A 14068-nucleotide genomic window follows, 5' to 3' on the forward strand; every position below is an offset into this window, starting at 1 on the left:
TCCTGTGAAATGGAAATTAAAGTCTGAAGCTGTTTAAGTTTCAGTCAGTTTAGGAAACATGGTGGTCATGTTTTTAATGTATAAAAATTGCCCTTCAGTCAAACTATTAAGCTATTGAAAATGACTTACAAATTACATAATCAGCATACTTTCCTATAAACAATCCCCACTGGCCTAAAGCAGAGGGTTCAAGTTAATTGCACACCTGCCTTAAAACACAGGGCTGTGATGCCTCTGAATGTACAGGAATCTGCAACACATTCCCTTCATCAGCTGTTTTAGAAACACAGCCATTTGAGAATCTCAAAAGCAGGTTAAATTGGGAAGAGGAAGGAAGAGAAGAATGCAACTATTCACACCAATTGCTAGCAGGGTAATTTAGAATGCCACAGAGATTTTTATTTTTTCATTGTTTAAAATAAAAGGCAGCACAAAATTCTGCTATGAATCACACTTTACCTTTATTGAAAACACAGTTAAAAAAAAAACTTCCTACAAAACATTCAGTGTAACATTTCAAAGGAAAACAAACACATTACCACTGCTTTTCATAAAAAAAAAAAAGCCTACCTAAGGCAGCAAGTATTTTCATTTATTTTCGTAACACAACAAAGGATCCACAACAGAGAACATTATAAATCATATTTCTGGATGACCTAAAACGAACTGGAAAGGGCTTGGTGGGGAGAAGGTACTGTTTGGATTTAATACTAAAAGCACAATTTTTCAGCTGTATTATACCTTGGTGAGATCCACCCATGTGAGAGGAAAATCAGTTGCTCAAGACTGTGGAGTTTACAAAGCCTTAAGCACAAACTGAACCAATTCTGCTCAACATCTCCCAGTCTCACATGGTTTAGATTGTGCATAACTTGTAAGTTTTTTTGTAAACTGAGATCTTAACCAGAAACACGGCAGTGAAAAACCTGAAAGTGCATGAGAGAAGGTACCTGCTGCCATTGTTACAGCCCAGCCAGCAGCAGCAACAGCCACAGAGATGGTGGTTGAGAAGTGTATTTTTATGGTTGTGTCCCCCAAGCCCACATGAAGCTCCAGTTGATGGGGATCACAGTGACAGCAGCACTCTGAAAATGTTCTGTCTCCCCAGTGGGAATTTTAAAGATAAAGCTCCATGGAGACAAGAGCAACACAGGTTTTCTATTTAGTTGATGTAGGGTTGGGTCCCAAACCACACAGAAAAGGAGCAGAAGTAGAGCCTTTTTTTGGGTACGTGTGTTCCATACACACATTTTGCAATTTCAAATCCGTGACGCAAAAGTATCTACATTTTCTATCCATTTGTTTTTAATGCAATAGAAGTTACACCACATAAGGCAAAAATACTTTCAAACCTACCTTTAAAAATGGTAAGTGGCTCAATTTTTTTTTTTTAACATAAAGCCAGGGAGGAGAAAGTTACTCATCAGAGATTTCATGATTCTAAGAATTTTGCTCCAGACTGCAAAACCTTATGGTTAGGTGGAAAAGGGGAAGTCATGCACCAGTTAATTTTCTCCTTAAGTATTTCAACACATCACTGTATCCACAGCACAGGTACTGCCATCAAGCCACTTTTCTTAATGATCATTTTATACAAGGAGAGAAGGTCCAAAACATGCTCCTACTCATGAAATACAAAGGTACAAAACACATGAAAATCCTCACCTTGGCACCACACAAAGCCTGACCGATGAGAACACTCTGCCCACATGATGTGTGTCCATCTCTGAGGGAGGAAGGCAGAGGCACAGAGAGCTGTGGTCCCACTCCACAAATCACACAGCACATTAACTGCAGAGCAGTTCCACAGAACACCAGCTGTGCTGCAGTGCCTGCCATGGGGCTCAGAGCAGCTGTACCAGCACCTCACCCTTACTGAGAAATGGGCTGGTGGCCTCATAGTACTGGAAGTTAAAATCACAAATATATGCAATGACTAGACCACTTCCCTCTCACTCCTAATTCAAACTGACTTGAGCTCTTGGTAATGTGTTAGAGAATGATTTAGTGACAGGATTGTTTAAATAGAATTTAGTGGTAAAAAACAAATGGATGAATAAATGCTAACATTTTCATAATGGTAGAACAGATCTAAATAGGGAATGTCTCTGTGCAGGCTATCTGAGAAAAAAAAGTACATTAAAATCAAAGCAAGTGCCCCAATATTACAACAGCTGGTATCTAGGAAAGTACTGAATATGTGAGGAATGCAAAATAAAGCCCTGTTCAGGAAAGAAGCCTCATCCAGTGATGCTGACTATAGAATTGAATGTAAGGGGCAGTGGGGGAGCAGAAGCAACATCAACACTAAGGTTAGTGACCAACAAACATTTAGAAGTAGCATCCCAAAGTGCTCATGTAGGTACAAATGAACATTTAGATACATAAAAGCTTTGAAGAATTGGGATTACATAATTTCTATGTTTATATGAGGCCGTCATATGGATACATCTTTTAAATAGCTTGGAATTAAGTATGTCAGGAGTATCAGCATGTACAGGATATTTCTGACACCACTGGTTGTTTGGAGTCATCTTCTATATTTGTTACAACATTTAATGTTATGTATATTTAAAATAAACCCCACCTATGAGTAATAAATGAAACTTTAGAAGTTACTGAAAAAATGTGGTAATTAACACAGAGGTAGCAAGCAAGCATCCTCAGGTTTCCTGTTGCCAAGGGATATTTTCAGAAGTTCACTGGCTTCTATAAAGTCCAAGATACAGTTGCACTGTGAATCACAAAAAAGATTTTAAGATTTGTTGTTCTTTTCAGTGTCAGTGAATTACTGGCATATTTAGAAAACACAACTGATATTTGTGTACTAATGATATGTTTCTTCTCTCTCTGCGAAAGAAGAGTTTTAGGTGCTTGTGAAACATCTCAAAAACCTTCCATTTAAAGCTGCCTTCTGGTATGTTTTCTTACAGGGCATACATCAGATCTATGTAGATTCTCATTCTGCCATTTCACATTTTGTCTATGTCAAGAAGCGTATCTGTTCTTAACATGAATGCCATCAAGTAAGACAGTGAATTACTTGAAAAAAACAAGAAAGAGAAGCAAGGCAAAATATTTGATGTCTTCAGGAATTCAGTCAGATTTAGAAAAAAGTTTCATTAGCCCCTGAATTCCATGAACTTAAGGATTTTAAATATATTTTTAGTAATACAGAATTTTAAAGACTGACTAGAAAAATAATCAAAAATAGTCTGCAGAGGTGAGCTCCATGTCACTTCCCTCACCCACCATCCTTCCTCAGTTACTGGGCACAGCAGGGATTCTGGAAGTCCCCCTTAATGTTAATTCTCCACAAGATGTGTTCTCCTTCCTAAGATTTTGACTGACATTGTTAGGCTTTAATAGTTACAGTGCTGGCTGTGGTCTGGAGGGACACGGTTCCTGCCAGAACCATGCAGCACTCCTGGGACAGCAAGAAGCCATTCCAATAGAGAATGGCTGCACAGTAATGTACAGACACAAGATCCTGAACAACTTCTGAGCCCCCAACAAAACAGCTGAAAGTGATATGCTCCAGTTCAAGAACACCTCAGCTATCACTTGGAAACTCCAAGAGTCTGCAATCCTCATCAAGTCACCCAGTTCAGCTCCTAGAACACACCTTGATCACAGAAAGGACCATCAAAACTTCATACAGGGACTTTGCCTAACTTGCCCGAGGTAAGAGCAGGGGGAAGGTAGAAAAGGGGACAGAGGTTCTATCACCATCTGGGTGGTGGCTGTGGGCTTAGACTGCTCTCCCTGAATGGGATGAATTCAAAAGCAGCATTTTTGTAAAGTTCAAATACTGCTAATGTGCCTGAAATAACCTTCCAGCTTACCAATAGCAAATTCAGTGTTCATGGGCTGGGGAGGGAAGGTAGTGTAGGCAACACTGTCTCAAGTCAGCACTAAAATAACAGCAAAACTCCTAGTGCTAGCAGGTAGGGGATCTTGTTTCATTAAAGCAATTAAGGGTTCACAGTTCACATCAACACTTCTTTAAATGAAGCTAAACACATTTCTTTTTAAAGAGGTTACTTATGTGGCCTTAGTGTCCTGTCTCTGTTTAAATGATTTCACCTAGATTTAAAAAAATTGTTATTTTCAACATCAGAGAATATGATCTTGAGGTTTACCTGCTGTATGTACACCACCATCCTGCTTCTGGAAGAGGAAGGGGAAAAAGAGAAAGGAAAATAACCTAGATAACACTTCAAAAATTCAAGGAAAGCCACATGCAGGAAGAGGCCAATTGCTCTCTGTTTCTGGCTTATTCCTTTCTAATTCAGACTGTAATTTCTCTAGGAAAAGGGCCATCATATCTTCACTACACAGCACTGGGCACGTGAGCACCTCAAGTAGCATCAGCTGCTGCAGAGACACGCAGATGAGCAGCAGAGCCCTGGTGGGACAGGCCAGGGCTGCAGCCCCTCGGCACTCCTGGTGTCACACTGGAGGAAGTGCCACTGTCCATCCCACTGAGCACACGGACCAGGAGCTCCTGCCCTCCCTTTGTGCTGCTCGAGGTACTTGGGAACCAGACAAGGAAAACAACTTGTCAAATCCTTTAATTTCTATGACACTGAAACAGTCAACAGGGTCAACGGTATTGGAGGAACAACAGGGACAAAGATAAACAACATCACATTACAGACAGTAAACAAAACTCCCTATGAATTCAAAAACTGTTACTTATACAGTAACCAATACTATTATTTTTTAGCTTAAAAGTGGTAAGCATGTGTGCTTTACGCTTAGAAACTCCACAATATTACAGTTCTGCCACTGCATCTAATATTGTGCTACCAACATAGAATAAAGCCAGGAAATGGCTAACTTAAAACACTTAGTTTACATCTATTTTTTGGTCTTGTGTGGTATCTAGTTGAAGATGGAAGTATTGATGTGCTTTTTGCCTCCTAAGAAGTGAGGCAGATGTTAATGTTACTAAGATCAGCTGTATATACCTTGAAGGTATAGAACACCTGACTCTACATGAGTCAAAATACTAGGAATGTACTGTCAATATCCATTAATGAATTACCAGTTGCTTGTATTTAAGTGACCGTATGTTCTGTGAAAAGTACAGTGACCTGTACCTTACACGCAGTAACACAGCTTTGCATAAGCATGTCATTTTCAAGGCCAAAGGTGTATTTTAATGTGGACAGTGTCACAATATCAACAGCTCATTTAAATCAAAACACTGTCAGTAATTGCACAGGGTAGTTCTGAATTTGTCATCCACCTTTGAAACCACACAGCATCTCAACCATCCCACAGATTCCAGTGTAAAATCTTCCCTATCGCAGCCTTAACCAACACATCTGCCTGCAGGATCCAGCAGAGTGGGGGGGACAGTCAGTCTGTAACATTTGTTTTGAAGAAGTTTTAAAGTCTTGCCTGAAGCTTGGGTGCTTCTCAGTGGGAACTGCTTCTGCTTAGTTTAAGTAATTTCCCAACTCACTTTCTGAAACCACACACACATTATAATCCACCATTTCTGTGTTCCTGGGTCACTGGTGTCAGGACAAACACCTCTCCAAAGGCATGAAGAGCAAGACCTATGATCGTTCACACTCCCTACATTTATTCTTAACATTAACTTCTTCAGTTTCACAACGTGTATTTGAATAACTGTCTTAATGTTGTAATAGAAATATTTCTATAAAGTTAACTGGCCTCACACACCACAATAAATGAGCCCTGTTAAGACAGGAGGACAATTTTGGTCATACAATAACTTGCATGAAGAGGTCAACGTATTTCAGTTGTTTTTAACTATAATGCTAATATATAAGGCTACAACCTCTGAGAATACCTGAATGATTCCCCTAATAATATATCTCCCAATATTTTAAATGTAAATATATTTTAAAACAACTTTTAATTACAGCTCCCTGTTTTTGGTTGCAGAACTTTGACCCAGAAACAGATTTCCCTCTGAAGTGTAAGCATTAAACTCAAACAACAGAAAAGATGCTTATAAACCTTAGTGAAATCAAGCAATTTTACTTTCTCTTCCAAGACTTGGTACAACACATCAATAGTCAGTTCAATAAGCCTTGACTTTATACCAATCACACACCAAAAAAAAAGTAACTCTAGCATCACATTTACTACAGAAATATTTACATTATGCCCCAGTTCAAGTCAGAAAAGGCAGCTAAAAAAACAAAAAGAAAAAAGCCAACATAAACAAATAAGGAGAAATCCTCATGTGTACTGGAGCTTGATTTTTGAAGCACTTTAGTGAAAAAACCAAGCAAACATTCAGACACACAGCAATAAGGACTACAACCCAGAGCAGTCATCTCAGGAGAACAGAGTTTCTGACACAAGGTTTATCTTATTTCGGAACCACACTGGAGAGCAAGTTGTCTCCAACTGATCACATATAAAACCCCAAACTACAGACAGACTGACAAAGTTTTTTTATAGAAATGGGAAATAAACAGGAACATTTTGTGGCTCCCTACATGATGGGAACTCACTGAACGTGTCCTCATTGCAATCTGTTTGAAGATTACTTGTGGCCAAGCAGGACAAAAATGCAAGCAGATTTTGAATACTTACTTGGGGTTTTTCTTTACTGTAAACTGCTTAGAGGATCCCTAAGGCTGCAGTAATGCTACAAGAAAGGACTTTACCACCCATCGATGCCATCCTGAGTCTACCTGAGCAGTAAACTGCAACACTGCAGAAATTCAAACTACCAAGATTCAACACGCAAGTTTTACTTACCAAACCACCTATGTCATCTCTATAATCTTAATTTATGATATCTACACATATAATAGGCCTATATACATGTTCATGTGTACATTAAAAAACAGGCTTAGTGACAGACACTGCATTATATCACTGAACAGAAATCCTGGTAACTGGAGTACAAATTCAGAGAAATTTACTTCAAATTAAAGATTGTAGAAAACTGCAACTGCAGCCTCCTAGTTCTGTGCTCCTTGCATTGATTACAAGTACTGCTTACACACAGTAGTTCATCAAGAATTTTACAGGGGGGTACTGGGAAGGGTAAGGGTAGCTCACAGAACTGTAACAGCTGTGACAGGGGGTCTACACAGCTTTTTTACAAAGCATACTAGGCTCAGATTTAACACTGAAGGTAATCTTCATCTGGGCTTCACTAAGACATTGTTTGACTGCCAGTAGAGCAACCCGGCAGTTAGAGCTAAGGACAGAGCTGAAAACATTGGCCTTCCAAGAAAGCTTTGTGACACAGCCTACTGTATTCCAGCACAAAGGGAACTGGGATTTCCACCAGTTACTGCCATTATTAAGACACTCTTAGTAGAACTGTTTATCTCCTCTCAGGAAACCTATTCCAGGTACTTTACTTTTCCAGTAAGGGTCATATTGGGCTTCAAGTGTATTTTTTCTTCTTATTTTCTTTTTGATTTTTTAAGCCAAGTCCCAAAGTTATTCTTTATAGCTGTGTTTGTATAACACAGGAGGTACTGTGCATTCAAATGGTAGCAAGTTTAAAAATAAAGATGTGAGATTTTAATAAATAAAAAGGAATGCATTATTCTCTTCAGCTTCCAGTCTTCAAGGCACCTCCTGCATTAACTTACTGGGAAATGAACAAACAGACCAAAGTTTACTGGAAAGAGAAGAATCTGACACACCTAACTTCCTAAGAAGCACACAGCATCAAAAAGGAGACAAGACTGGACCTAAACTAACAACTAAAAGCAATATAAAAATGCTGATGAGATGACAGGAATGCCATGAGGTTGATGTTCTCAGCTCTGTTGATTGCAGGTGATTGTTATCACAGTGTTTTCTGATGGCCATTTGCAGACGGCTTTGTCTCTGAGTCTCTTGGATTGTTTGATAGATGAAGTTTATCTAATCCTGCAAAACATCAAGAATCATTAAAGTTTCAAAATTAGTCCTCTCCATATAAGCAAAAACTACTCTAGGGATCTAAAGAGATAGGAGACTTGTTAATTAGCAAAGATAAGATGTAGCAACAACAATAAATATGAACATTTTATCCTCCCAGTATCAAACATGTTTCAATCCTTTCTTCTAAGGTCAAGAAATACAACAAAGCAGTTAAGACCTCCACTATTTTTAGGGAACAAGTTACTTTAAACAAAAAGAGAAAATGGCCAACCCAAACACAAGCTGTATGTAAGTATCAGTAAGTATCACAGGCATATCACCAAAATCAACACCATACCTTAGCTCTGCACTTTTCAAAAACACAATGCTATGAATCCACACCTTAAAACTTACAGAAAATTCCAGCAAAAAAGAGTTTCCAGGACCTTACTGGTAGGCATGCACACCAAGGCATCAATGGTGGAGAAGGGAAATGTTGAAGCACAGACAGAATTTTCAGAGCTGTGTTACCTATAGCCTTCAGGAGCTCTTCTCGCACAGCAGAGGTGAACTTTCTGACCAGACACAACGTTGTCATGATAGCAAAGAGCAAGTTGTAAGATAATACAATATAGAAGTTCCCCAGCCAGTTGAACCTTCCAAAGTCTCCAAGCAGATCAAATCTGGTGATTCCTGTAGAATTGCATGTGAGATTTAGATCAAAATAGTTGTAACATTTTTTAAGAAAAGCACAAAAATTTCGTCCAATTTTACACTTGGATGCAAATTTTTTTCAGACAATGCACTAAAAGACACAAAGTTAAATGCACCATACAATGTTCTCATAGTCACGTTCTACTTTGTTGACTACTATAAAACTGTAAGATACCCTTACCAAAATATTTCCTGAATTTCCTAGTAAAATGCTTGAATAATATGAGTTGAAATGAATCATCTATTCTAGATAAGCGCTCTGCTTTTACAGTTTCAATAAATATAACTACGGGAAAACCATCAGCTTTAGTATGAAAACTGCTTGAAAAACCTCAACTTCTATGAACTCCTTCTTTATTCCAGGAAAGGATGAAATGCACCATGTGCTTTCTTATTAAAAAATACAGGTAGGAAACAGCCTTTCTACAAGAGCCACAACATCTTACTGTAAACAATTTGTAAGTGTTTTTCCAGAGTCACTGCTTTAGAAACCAAAGTTTAAAGACATCTTTCTAACTGCAGTTTTCCTCCTGGATCTGCCTATCACCACAGCCATGGAGCATTTGGCTGAAAGACAGTGCTGACAGGTCTCCTCACAGTGCACCTCAAACCCTGACACTTGGACTTTGTGCTGATCAAAGGCCTGTCAATCAATACAGTTAAATGAAGAAAATTTTTTCCAAAATGTGGAATGTCTAAAAGCTGTAGGGCCCATCCCAGGAAGCAGGAGAGGAAGAACCACAGGCTGTTCCTTTGCCGGGTCTTACCAAGTACTGCACTGAATAAATGACAGAACATTGAGAAGATACCCACAAAACCATTGTCTAGGATTGTTAAGCCATTACATTCCCAAAAAACTACTGGCGTAGATGATGTCACAGTGAAGGCTGTTCTTAACAGTGCAAAAGAAGGAGACTTTGTCCCAGAACTAAAATGGCTGCAGCAAATGAGGCAATCACAAAACAGCCCTGGCTCTGAATCTCCTGGAAACGAGTTTTCTATCATCTTATTTTGAGAGAGTTTGGGCGCTTTTAAGAACTGATTTCAACAGTGATAGCAAACAAAGAGAGACAGAATTAAGGGTCAGTTACCCTCTTGGCACTTAGCAATCTGATTGGACCTGGATAACCAAGACTTGCAGCCAGTTATCACAATGTTAAAAGATACACACAATTCTCTTAGCAGCAAAATATGGGAATCAAATCTGGTATCTAATGAAAACATTTCAGAATGAAGAAAATGAAAGGAAGCTTCAAAGGATGAAACAAAACAATCACCCACAGCATCAGGGAGAAATATTAAAAAAGCACAGAAGACCTTAGCACAAAAAGAAGAAACTGGCTGTCTGAATTAACTGGTAAAGAGATGAAGGACAATAAACGCAGAGCTGTTTTCCCACTTGAAGGTAAACAATGTCCTTAACATTTCCAAAGGAAGCAGTGTTTTAGTCAGACTGTGGAACTACAGAAAAATTGAAAGTCAGGTTTGAACGTACAGGCTTCCAGGAAAAGGAACAAAACAGGCAGAGCACTGGGTAAAGAGTTCTCTGGAAAAGGAATAACATTCCTCGACACAAAAAAGTCCAGAAGAACAGCAAGCCATGGAGCAGTACAACAAGGACAAACAGAAATGAACCCTGACAATTCTGTTAGAACAGGTGGGAAAATATTGCCCATAAATTATATTCAATTTCTTCTTACAAATAAAAAAGTCACTGCTCATGAGAAAAGATCTGACACAGTAACATTTTATAAACTTGTGGGGGAAAAGGGGTGAAAAGATTTGGATGACTTTCTTAAGATGACTCTCTTATCTACTGAGACCACAGAGAAAAAAGACCCAAGACTAATTTAAAAAACTATTCAGTAATTGAACAGAAACCTGCATCTCTAGTAGTTCAAATACATACACAAAAGCTGGTGACAATTTATAATATAAATATTAAAGACTTCTTCCAGCTGAAAAAAATAGTATGATTTAGACTGCACATACAAAGAAGTTTAAAATCCCTATTTACTTAAAACATAATACTCAAGATTAGAATTGTAGGAAAACTTTTGAATATTAGAAAATTCAAATTTGCGTGCAATTCTTTGTTTCTGTGCTCTTGACTATTAAGTGCCCTGTTCCCAATTTGTTTCTCAGTGGTTAACAAAATGGTGCTGGTGGGAAACAATTTTGAAGGGCTGCTGCTAAAAGGTTAAAAAGTTCTGGAAAAAAAAAGTTAACTTATTTAAGTAAAATAATTTATTTTAGTAAAAACTTTCCTGGAGTTCTAGAAGAATGACAGATTAGAAACATCCACCACCTGCATACCTAATAAGAATGCTATGAAATGTAAAAAATTCTATTTCCATTTTTAAAACTTGAAAAAGGTCAGTACATGCATTAGATAACTTCTGCTTTTTCACCTTTCCCATAAGGATAAAGTCCAGCCTTTTCTGTATAGTCTAGAAACTCCCTTTTTTAAGAAAGTGAAAAGACTATGAATCTGCTTAACATATTTATTTCTTTTCATCTCTTCAGTGCCACAGGGCAGTGGCATGTAGTGCAACACACACTGATATTTCTGCAAAGCACCACATGACTCACTGTACTCTAATACACTCTATTAATCCTGTTTGGACAGCTGTGACTGTGCATTTGTTAGCTGTGTGTTAATTGTTCCATCTTTTTTCTTCTTTTATTTATCTCTATGGCAAACTATTCAGGAATTTCATTTGTTAGTCTGTTTTTCAAGTGAGTTTTACCATTAATCTGTTTCCTATGAGACAACAATGGCCCCAGCGTGCACACTTACTGCCACAGAATACGGTTATTATCAACTCTTAATCTCATGGATCATTAACAATTAATTTCATTTTCTCCTAAACAATTCTTGAATGCAGTAGCTTACTGGAGACAAACTAACGTTATAATTCTATTCTAAAACACTGATTTTTCAACATAACATCTTGCTCTAGTTCTTAGATCTTTATCATACTGTCTATATTTAAAACTTTAAAATACTTGAATTATTCTTATACATTTTTGTGAAGTTTTACTACAGATTCTTTTCAAAATGAGCTCTAGAATGCGTATTTTAAGATTTAACAGTCCAAAATGCATTAGAGGGGTTTTTGTTTGTTACAGAAATGATCTACTAAATCTACTAAAACTCCTCATCCACACACACACCCAGTGTGACAATGCATAGCAGTTTCCTGGAGCACATTGACTGCTCTTGATTCAACAGCATTCTGGTCAAAAAGAAAATCAGCTACAGAACTATTGGGCACACATTGCTGGTCTGTGGGCCTGAGCTGAAACTTCTCATCTTGTACTTAAGACTCCGTATAGCCCAAGGTGAAGACTTTTGTTTAGTTCCACTTAACGTTGCCAATGAAATTCCCAACAGCTGCAAGAATTCTGAACTACTGAAACATGTCATAGCCTTGGAATCCAACTCCAAGAATTCAAGCTGAAGATTACCTTATTAAACAATGTGAAGATACAAAACATCTTGTCTTTCCAAGTGGTTAAAGCAGTTAACTACTTCAAATACTACTGACAGTTCTTAACATTAAAATCAGAAGTTCTTCAGATCTGCTATAGTGGACTACAAATTTTTAAGTTAAAAAAAAGAAATAACAAAAAATACAAGCAGATTATTTTAGGGAAAAGGAAAGCAGCCTGTTATCATTGCTGATTAAAAAAATCTTAATAAATGAAGGGTCATTAACTGTTTTTAAAAAGACACTTGCACTCAGTATTATCTCAAATGTATTACCTGAAAATCTCTGAGTGTGTTTTTTGACAGAAACTCAGCACTGTAATTGCACAGTGAACATGAAACTATTTTATTCTTCCCTGGAAAATCAGTTTCATAACTTTTCTTCTCATAATCTCCTGTTTTAAGTATCAAATCTGACCTACCTATTTGAGAGAATATATTCTCTAGAAAATGCTTAGCATCTCCTTCTTGGAAAGCATGTTCTGCAGATCATGTCCACAGAATGTATGCTCAACAGGTCACTTTGGTGCAGAAAAGAAGCCCACACATACATACTCTTTTCATTGAAAGTGATGGCAATTAAAATACAGCTACAGGTTGTTCTTTTTTGTTGTTGTTTATTTTTTAATTCAATTAAACAACCTTTATTACATTGTGTTATACTGCCATTTCACTTACCCAGTGTCCTTGACATCACTGGCAAAGCAGAGCTCAGCACCAAGATTGAGACACAGTTTCCAATGATCTGTTAGAAAATGACAAACAGTACTTAAATTATAAATGAGATGCTGAAGAGAACACAAAATAAAACGGTGGTCAAGATGAAAACCAAGATTTCTTAAAAGGTACATTCTTCAAATTTACAGAAATTAAAGAAATTTACAGTAACATATTGTTAGTCTTGCTGACTTCTCTCACACATTTTTCCATATGGTGTTACACAAGATGAAGATGATGCAAGAAAAAATCAAATATGTAATCCTGTGCTTTTTTAATCAAAGTGCTATGCATGCTTGGACTCAAAACAATTCAAAAGTACCACAATGCAAAGCATGAACTGTTTACTTACTTCCTGCAAACGTTTTATAAAAGAATCATTCCACAGGCTTAGAAGAGACGACTGATACATCAGCTTAAGCCTTGGATGTAACTGCTTGCAGGATTAGCATTATTTAAAAAATTACAACAAAGAGTTTCCTTTCAATTCAATGCCTGTTGTCTACTTTAAATAGTACGAAAAAATTCACAGCTGTTAGATTTTATTCTAGTTCTTGTGAAGCCTTTATAAAGAGTAATTGAAACTTTCTTTCACTAGGGATCATTTTCTTCAGCCCTATTTTTACCAGAATCCAAAAGAAAAAAAACAAACCTGAACACTTCTTTAAAATAGGTAGACATTTGCACATTCACTATTTATTTCTACACTATTCCCGCTGTACTGTAAACAATCAATAGGAAATATTAAGAACATTCCAACTCTCTACTACTTATCTACTATAACCATTCTGTGTGTTGACCAATGTTCTCATTTCCAACAATACATAGTAAAAATATGTTCATCCATTACTTAAGAAAACCCAAGACAACAGAAACAAACAATGAAGCACACTGAAAAAATAATTAAATTCAACATCTGATCCTTACTGATCACCTCCCCTTGTCAGCTGTGGGAATATTTTGCCACATGTTCCTCTGCATTAGGTAAGAGCAGTTTTTATTATCAAGCCATTGCTAAATTGTAGAAAGTCAAATTAGCTTCAGATTGCAAAATGTTGCTGAATAGCCCTCCTCAGTCTTAGTTTAATTATTCAAATTTGAATTACTTTGTCTGTATTACTTCTAGAAACCACGTTGTTCAGATCTCAAACAAGCTCCCTGAAGTACAGTTAGCACAATCAAAGTTACTCATTAGCAATAGGTTTCCTTTGAAAAAAGTTCTTTCACTTGCTTTTCTATAGCCAGTTAACAAGCTCTGCCATTCCCGGCTTTTTACAAGTGAATGGA

General features: G+C 37.3%; 1 protein-coding gene across 2 annotated transcripts in view; it reads right to left on the reverse strand.

Moving 5' to 3' along the window:
- Positions 1–436: 436 nt before the first annotated feature.
- Positions 437–14068, reverse strand: part of LMBR1 (limb development membrane protein 1) — a 72366-nt gene continuing 58734 nt past the window's right edge. For both annotated transcript variants that reach the window (XM_071561059.1, XM_071561060.1), the window contains 3 exons: positions 12743–12809; positions 8389–8550; positions 437–7884 (listed from right to left, as the gene is read on the reverse strand). In XM_071561059.1, the coding sequence (XP_071417160.1) occupies positions 7802–7884; positions 8389–8550; positions 12743–12809 (312 nt within the window). In that variant the 3' untranslated portion in view covers positions 437–7801. The remainder of the gene's footprint in view (positions 7885–8388; positions 8551–12742; positions 12810–14068) is intronic.

Source organism: Pithys albifrons, chromosome 7 (genome assembly GCF_047495875.1).
Source record: "Pithys albifrons albifrons isolate INPA30051 chromosome 7, PitAlb_v1, whole genome shotgun sequence".
Taxonomy (NCBI): domain Eukaryota; kingdom Metazoa; phylum Chordata; class Aves; order Passeriformes; family Thamnophilidae; genus Pithys; species Pithys albifrons.